Source organism: Musca domestica, unplaced genomic scaffold (assembly GCF_030504385.1).
Source record: "Musca domestica strain aabys unplaced genomic scaffold, Musca_domestica.polishedcontigs.V.1.1 95, whole genome shotgun sequence".
Taxonomy (NCBI): domain Eukaryota; kingdom Metazoa; phylum Arthropoda; class Insecta; order Diptera; family Muscidae; genus Musca; species Musca domestica.
Window position 1 is genome coordinate 445,001 of NW_026712445.1, and position 8,536 is coordinate 453,536.

At 34.8% G+C, this 8,536-nt stretch overlaps 1 protein-coding gene across 2 annotated transcripts in view; it reads left to right on the plus strand.

Annotated features, from left to right (window-relative positions):
* The window catches only part of LOC101898123 (LIM/homeobox protein Lhx1), a 162,633-nt gene extending 160,978 nt beyond the window's left edge, over positions 1-1,655 (plus strand). Inside the window, exons 6-7 of one of the 2 annotated variants that reach the window (XM_020035198.2) lie at positions 974-1,232; positions 1,305-1,655. In XM_020035198.2, coding sequence (XP_019890757.1) covers positions 974-1,232; positions 1,305-1,627 — 582 coding nt within the window. In that variant the 3' untranslated portion in view covers positions 1,628-1,655. The remainder of the gene's footprint in view (positions 1-973; positions 1,233-1,304) is intronic. The other variant, XM_005178900.4, reaches the window with a different exon arrangement.
* The last annotated feature ends 6,881 nt before the right edge of the window (positions 1,656-8,536 follow it).

The window sequence follows — 8,536 nt, forward strand, 5'->3', positions numbered from 1 at the left end:
ATGTCCTTCGGGATAGACCGTCTGCGCGTCTATGGAAATCACTCTAGCTTCCGAACGAATTGAGGTAGATTAATGAAATTGTACTCAAATGTATATTATGTTTGCAGGACTTTTAGTATTGAAAATGGGCCATGTAGGTCCACGTTTCGGTATAGCCCCCATATAACGGTACCTCCCGGCACCTTTGGTATTTTGATGATTTTAGCGAAAATATTCACCGGAATTGTTTCAAATTTGGTATTTGAAGTTCGTAATGGATACTACAGCCTAAGACAGAAAATTGTACGTGCAGGTTCACGTCTTGGTATAGCCCCCATATAACGGTACCTCCCGATATTCGGTATTTTGATGATTTTAGCGGCATTATTCACCGGAATTGTTTCAAACTTGGTATTTGAAGTTGGTAATAAATACTACAGCCTAAGACAAAAAATTGTCTGTGCAGGTTCACGTCTTCCTATAGCCCCCATATAACGATACCTCCTGATATTCGGCATTTTGATGATTTTAGCTGCATTGTTCACCGTTTTTTTTTTTTCTGTTTAAGTTTCGCATTTAAATATTGTAATGGCTCATGACAAAAGTTACCTATGGAGGTCCATGTCGTCGTATAGATTTTAACAGAATTTTCAACGGATTTTATTGTTTTTTAGATTAATTTTTCTGACCATTCTTGGGTGGCGCGTGCTGAGTGCGATGGTGCTGAGTCTTGGAGTTTTTCCAGAATATTTTTGAATTTTTGATGTTGAAATTTCCTTAAATTTTCAATAATTCTCAATTTTATAAAATTTTTATCCAAGCCGCTTTTTTCGTTTTTTTTTCGGTCGAACACTTTATGAAAAAAAAAAATATATTCAATGACTACAATGGAAATTATTTTACTTAAATTTTAAAAAAATCTCAATTTATAACTTCCCCTCAAAATGTTTTTTCAAACCACTAATTCTTTTTATTTTTCTCATCCCTTTTCCAGGTGTGGTTTCAAAACAAACGCTCAAAAGAACGCCGCATGAAACAAATCACCAGCATGGGTCGTCCACCGTTCTTTGGTGGAGCGCGAAAAATGCGCGGTTTCCCCATGAACCTCTCGCCCGGTATGGATGATGGCCCTGGCTTCCCCTATTTCGCTGCCGAGGGTAAATTCGAATTCGGTTATGGACCACATTTTCATCCACACGATGGTCCCTTCTTTCCCGGCCATCCTGGAGGACCAATGCCTTTTAATGCACCCGGTAAGTAATAGAGCTGCCCCACAGCTCTCAACCCCCGCAAGTGACACATATATTAAACCATTTTAATGATAGCTATTGTACCTTTTGTAGGTGGACCAATGGATCACACGGGACCCATACCTATGGTAAATGAATTTGGCTTGACGCCTGATTCGAATTTCCTAAGTCAAACGGCTGGTGGACCGCCCATGAATATTCAGTCAGCGGGAGGACCACAACCGCCCACGGAACATTTATTGGCCGCGCAGCAACAACAACAGCAGCAGCAACAGTCTCAGCAACAACAGCAACAATCTCAACAAGTCAATGGCCCGCGTTCAACATCACCGGAATTCATGTCGGCGGGGAATTTCAGTGAACCCTCAAATATGCAAAACGAAACGCTTGTTTGGTAATATTCAAAAGAGTTGGCAACGCGTTTGCTATTTTAAAGACCCTGGCCGAATACCAACATCAGCAAGAAGAAGATTAATCAAAAAACCACTGAGGACAACTGAGGTCAATAATCTCCCCAGAGCAAGAAATGGAAGTATTCACAAGTCCAATTAATGAAAAATTAAAAAAACAGAAATTCAAAAACAACAACTACAACCACAACAAATTAATGGCTGCTTAATTTTGATATTATTGCTGAAGTGCAACTAAAACAACAAAACATAAAATCACACAAAAAATTCATGTAAAAGAAATTTGAAAATCCAAGAAAAAGAAGGAAGAAATGAGCGATTTAAAACAAATTGAAACAATTGTAAATTGAATTTATATAAAGTATAAACAAATGTATTTATTTATTTTACCTTGAAAAAATCAAACACTTATCCACCAAGCCTCCTCCCCCATCGGCCCATTTTTTGCCCATGTATGTATCAATCAATGTCTGTGTGTAATGAAGAAAATCCAAATATTAACGAGAAAATTTTGCTTTTTAAATGAGTTCTAAATCCATGTTTTTTTTTAATCAATCGAAATCGAACATGAAGTGTATTGGTCCTTCGGCCATGATCATAATTTTGCAGAATGTATTTATTTTAAAATTTGAAATTATTTATGCAAGTTTACAACCCAAGGCCCCGACTTTATTTTTTTGGTCCTTCGTTCATAAATCATCTGCTTTTTAAACATTGCAGGATCACCTTGTCATTGCGCCATGTTCCATCCGGTAATCTTTATCCAGCTGGCATTTCAATTGACGTTTCTAGAAATGGAAAAAGGATTTTTGGTCCTTCGGCAAGAACTATATGTTTTTATATCCCTCGAAATTAATAGTTTGGAAATTCCAATATTGATCAAATTTCAGAATAGGAACAATATTTCGAATTGGAATGATATTTTTATGTTAGAATCCCTTGAATTCTTGAACAATTACAAGAAACATATCCAGCCTCTTTTCCTAGTTCCTTCAATTGAACCTGTTTCTTAAGTTGAGCTAGTTCCTTTGCTCGAACTAGTTCCCTTACTTGAACTAGGCTCTTTAGTTGAACTTATTCCTTTAGTTCATCTAATTTATTTTTCAATTGTTAAGATTTTCGGTGAACGATGGAGTGATAGAATTAGAGCCCTGGATCGAAGTAAGAAGAACAATTTTGCATAATGACAAGAAAGGTGGAACAAAGGAATTAGTTCCTCAGCCATAGAAAGCTATTAATACGAGAAGGGAAAAAAGCTTGTGGTCCTTCGACCAAATATATTTTTTATGTCCTTCAAAAGTAAAAGCTATGATAAGCTGATATTTCGGAATAGAAACAATATTTTGAATATAAATTACATTTTTGGGTTACAATCCTTTGAACTCTTACATTTTTATACTCCACGCTAGAGTTGTCTGAATTTGAAATGAACTGGTTGAAATTAGATATTCAGTGAAAATAACGAGAGGAACCGGATCTGCATTCTTGAAACATCTTATTCCTTCAGTTAAACTAGTTCCTTTACTTGGACAAGTTCCTTTAGTTGAATTAATTTATTCAGTTCACCTAATTCAATCTTCATTCATTTGGAGTTTTTTTTTTTTTCAAGAGAGAACCCAAAGAGCGATTGAATTAGAGTCATGGACTAAATTTTTCCATAACGACATGAAAAAGATGAAACGATGGAACTAGTCCCTTGGTTATAAAAAGCCATTTGAACTAGAAAGAAAAAATATTGTTGGTCCTTCTACCATATATGTTTTGCGATAGGAATCTTCGAAACTAAAAATTATGAAAACCGAACATAAAACTATGGTTCTCGGAATCCAATAAGTTTAAAGAGTAAAGATAATGTAATTTTAGATTAACTTTTTAATCCAAAATTGTCAGGATCCGAAATGAAGTGGTTCCAAAAATGCATTCATAAAAGGAACTACAGCAATCGAATCCAACTTATTCATCCTTCTAGCTTCCTTAGTTAATCTAGTTCCAGTAACATTGGGTCTCTTTAAAGCGTTTTACAAGAAAGAAACGAAGGGGGGATCGAACTATTAATTTTTCCATATCGACGTAAGAAAGATGGAACGAAGGAACTAGTTCCTTGCCTATAGAAAGCCAATTGAACAAGAAAGAAAAAGATTTGTGGTAATTCGATCAAATATATTTTGCATGATCTTCGAAACAAAAAGATTATCGGAGTCCAATCCGAAGTCCAAGAGTGAATTTTAGAGTAATTTTTAAAATCAGAATTGTCTGGATCCGAAATGAACTAGATCAAAATAAATACTCAATAAGCTAAAGGACAGAACTCGGATGAATACAAACATATATTCGGGTGGTTGAAGGCTCCTGGTTGAAGATTTGTTCCTTCGAGTCAATTCGGTACATAGAACCGGCCGTCGCAGGCCAAAGAGCGAAGGCTGCCCCGACAAATTCGATTAATTTTGACAAAATTATAGTCCGGGTGGTACAGTAGCCTCAATTCGTATTGAGTCTGGACCCAAAAAAGGCATTGAAAAGAATCTGCGACCCAACTAAGTATATTTTTTTCTATATAAAGACAAAATTTTATTGTTGCGAAATGGTCAGGCTTAATCCCTTTATTGTTGTTTTTATAAAAACAACGTTCGTTTATTAGTGGAGAACGATGATAATGTTTACCAAGGGGTAAAGACAAAATATGTCACTGGATGGAAGAAGGGAACCTCTCGAAAAAATTAGCTCCATGTTGCGCAATTTTCAGAAACGAACGAGTCACTCAAAAACGAACGAGTTCAAAGTAACTATTCACAACAGGGAACAATCGGATCTATACGCACCTCATTGAATCATCAAGATCCTTCAGTTAATCTAAAGTTAAAGTAGGGATAAACAAAAATGAAGGACCGGTCGAAAATAGAATTACGGAACTAATGACCGATATGAACTCTCAAGATGTATTCCTGATCTATGAAAGTGAAAAAAAATAAAATATTGTCCTTTAATATTTTTTCATAGAACAAGAATCCAGCTCAGTAAAATATATCCCTTAACTCTGGATCAAGGGTCATGGTATACAAGAGCACATGTTAATTTGTGAACACAACCCATTTCAATAATGCCAAACATGCTTGCTCCCTTATTCTCAAAATTTTTTTTTTTCCATTTTGAAAGTGATTTGAATCCGGCATTGCGGTTGAACAGGTTATAACATGTAAATTTTGGTCCTTCGACCTTCTTCATGTCTTAATTCTTGCAATTTGATGCATCAGAAAAATTTAAATTTTTTCCAGAGGAGGAGGACCAAACAAGTTAAACAAGTATTTAGGTGAACTTCAAAATTTGGAAATTTGATCCTTTAATTTTGAGTAAAAATTTTCCAAACTTTCAAATTAGAAAATGAATTTTTTTTAAATTTACAAATATTTTCAAAATTTATTTGTTTTTTTTATTTAAAAAAATGTGTTTTAATGAACTCTGCAATTAATTATTATTTGTTGCTTCTAAACTAAACGAATTTATAAAAAATCTCGGCTATTAATTAAATTGTAATAACATCAACAACTGCATATATTTTGTCTTAAAAATTATTAATTTTTACCCTGATTTTCTTAATGTCTAAATAATCTTAAACTAACAATTTAAAAAGAAGTGTTGTCAAACAACATAATTTTTTTTTTCTTAATTTTTATTTTGATTATCTAAATTATCAAACTTGTTATTCATTTTTGTTATAAAATTATGTTTGAAATGTATAAACAGTCAAATACGATTACAAAAAAACAAGCAACATTCACATTCTTTTGAAAAAGAAGATAGATTCTGCATTTTATTCAATTTTTAAGTGATCGTGTTTGGCAGCCACAAAATCTATCCATTTCTTATTTTTAATATTTTTTGAGTTAATTTCAAATAAAAAATTAAAAAAAATCTCCCCCCTAGAATAAAAAAAATTACCACACCCATCCTTTAACCCGCTGCAAAAATGATGAATGATTATAAATAAAGTATGTCTGAAGTTATGAATGAATGCTAAATGAAAACAAAATCTATGTATAACTATTTAAATATAATTATAAACAAAATAATATAAATTAATTCATAATATAATAAATAAAATAATAACAAAAAACAAATACAATTAAAAAGCACATTGCTCCCTTGTATAAAGTATAACCACCACCAACCTACACCACCACCTATCACCTAAACACACACAAAAATAAAACAAAAAATGACCCCCCAAAATTTAGTGTTAGCCTAGTCTGTAAGCCATTATTATATAAAATAACATATAGAAGAAGCAAAAGAAAGAAAAAAAGTTGTCGATAAACAGAAAAAAATGAAAAAAAAAAAACATTTATCATAAACAACAACAAATCAAAGAAGTGAAAAAAAATAATAAAGAAAAATTGTTATCTAAAATCAAAAAAAAAAAATCAAATGGTATTTAATTTGGTCATATGGTGAGTATATCGAATTCTTGGGGAAAATTTAAAACTGTGTACCGTCAAATTATCTCTGGCCAAGTGAAGGCGTAGATGCTGCTGTCAATGTCATTTTCAATGTTGGTTAGTCTAGAAGTATTCTTGTTTAATCATATGTCGTGGAATATATCTCAAACAAAATGTGGAGAGAGTTAACGAAGAGTTTGATAGAAATTATCTAAGAACTCTAAATTCAAATTCAATTTGTTGGGCAAAAACTATAGCTCTTTCAATAACCCTTAATTTGAAATATTTAAAAGATTTTAAGTGGTATTTTATAATCCATTTGAATCTAATTTTATAAATATTTATATATAGCGAGTAATATTTAAAGAGAGTACCAAAAGAAATAACCCGATCTCTACCATCTTTATAACAGATCTTGTGTTGATGGAAATAGTGAGATGTACCAAGTCTGAATACAATCGTATGGTAATTTCGAGTTTTATGAGCTTCATGGATATTCCAAATTTTGAGCCTTTGTGGGGGAGGTAGCAGAAGGTGTCCACCGATATATCTCATTCTCACAGCAGATCATGTGTTAGTCGAAGTAATGGAATGTGTGAAATATGAAAAGAATCGGATGCCTTTTTTGGATTTTATGATCGTTTTGGTCATTCAAAACGATTCTCCCTTTGTGGGAGAAGTACCAGACGGACTGGTCCGATATCTTCCATCCTTATAACAGATCTTGTGGTGATAGAAATATTGAGATGTGTCAACTCTGAATGAAATCGGATGTTAGTTTCGCGTTTTATGTGCTTCATTGATATTCAAAATGTCGACTCTTTGTGGGGGAGAGTGGACCGATATGTTCCATCTTCACACCAGACCTTGGGTGAACAGATAGTGCTTGAAACATAAAATTTGGTATTAGTGTCGCTGTCCATGTGTAGCCTTGATATATTCAGGTGGTTTCGGAAATGTGTACAAAAATTGTACGAAAAGTAATGAATAGTACTATATTTGGTATTGGATAATGGGATGGAGATAAAATCCGGAAATTTAATATTTAGATTACTGATAGTATCTGTGTTTGAGATTTGGTGGTGGTTTCGAAATGCGTACTATATTTGTACGAAAAAGTATTAAATGGTACTAAATTTAGAATTGGGTGAAGGAATCGGCCTGGAATTATCAAATTGGATATTGGTATCTGGAATTGAGACATGGAGGTGCTTTCAGAATGAGTGTGGTAATATATTTGGTATTGGGTATTGGGGCAGAGCTGAAGTTCCGAAATTTAATATAGAGGCCACTGCTGGTATATACTTTTGAGAGAAGTAGGTGGATTTGAAAACATGTACTATACAGGCTGAGATGAAAAGACTGCAACCAACTTCAGACTGTTGTCATTTCAAAGTCACTCGTCCGACAGCGGTTTAAATTATTCCAGTGACAGCTCATTATATTGTTTACAAGCGTACAACAGCATTTTGGTGAGAATTTTCCAGAAAAAAATTATTCGTGATGGAATTCAAGTGCGATTTCTTTATATTTGGCTGGAAAACCACAAGTGGCTATCGTTAGAGCACTCCAGCATTTAAATGCGAATAAGTCTTCTGTGTCTCGTACCATCGCTCGTTACCGTGATACTGGTAGCGTAGCCCGACGTCAAGGATGTGGACGGAAAAAAACAGCAACATCAGCAGAAATGGTTCGAAAAGTAAAGAAGCGACTTGATCGACATCCCGCGTCGCAGTGGCCAAAAATTTCTCGTGAGCTGAACATATCGCAATATTCCATTCGGCAAATATTGAAAAATGAGCTCGGGGTAAAGCCATTGAAATTACAATAAGTGCATGAACTTACACCGCAACAGAAAGAAAAGAGTTGCTTCGCTTGGCCGAAAGTGGTGAACTGCCGAATTTGGTTTTCCTCCGATGAGAAAACATTCGTTGTCCAGCAATTTGTAAACAAACAAAATGATCGTGATTACTTGCTAAAGAGGTCAGCTGCCCCTTCGGTTGGCTGACAGAACTCAAGCGCTTGCCATGGTAATGGTGTAGGCGCCATAACAGCCGATGGTCGCTCTTCGCTCGTATTAATCGACAGAATAAATACCGAATGTTATGGCGAAAATATTCTGGAGGGTGTATTAAAGCCTTGAGCACGCAAACATTTTGGCCGCAGACCTTGGACATTTCAACAGAACTCAGCACCATCGCACTCAGCACGCGCCAGCCAAGAATGAGGTTCCTCGCTTCATTTCCAGCACACAATGACCACCAAAATCTCCGGATACCAATCCGTTGGACTATTGTGTGTGGAGTATTTTGGAAAGCAAGGTTGGCACTAAAAAATACCAAAGTGTCGATCACCTCAAGCAAGCGCTTTGCCGGGAATGGGCCAAAATACCGCAGAGCAATATTCGGACAGCGTGTGATGGTTCCATTGGCCGTTTGAAGTCCATAATTCGTGCCAAAGATGA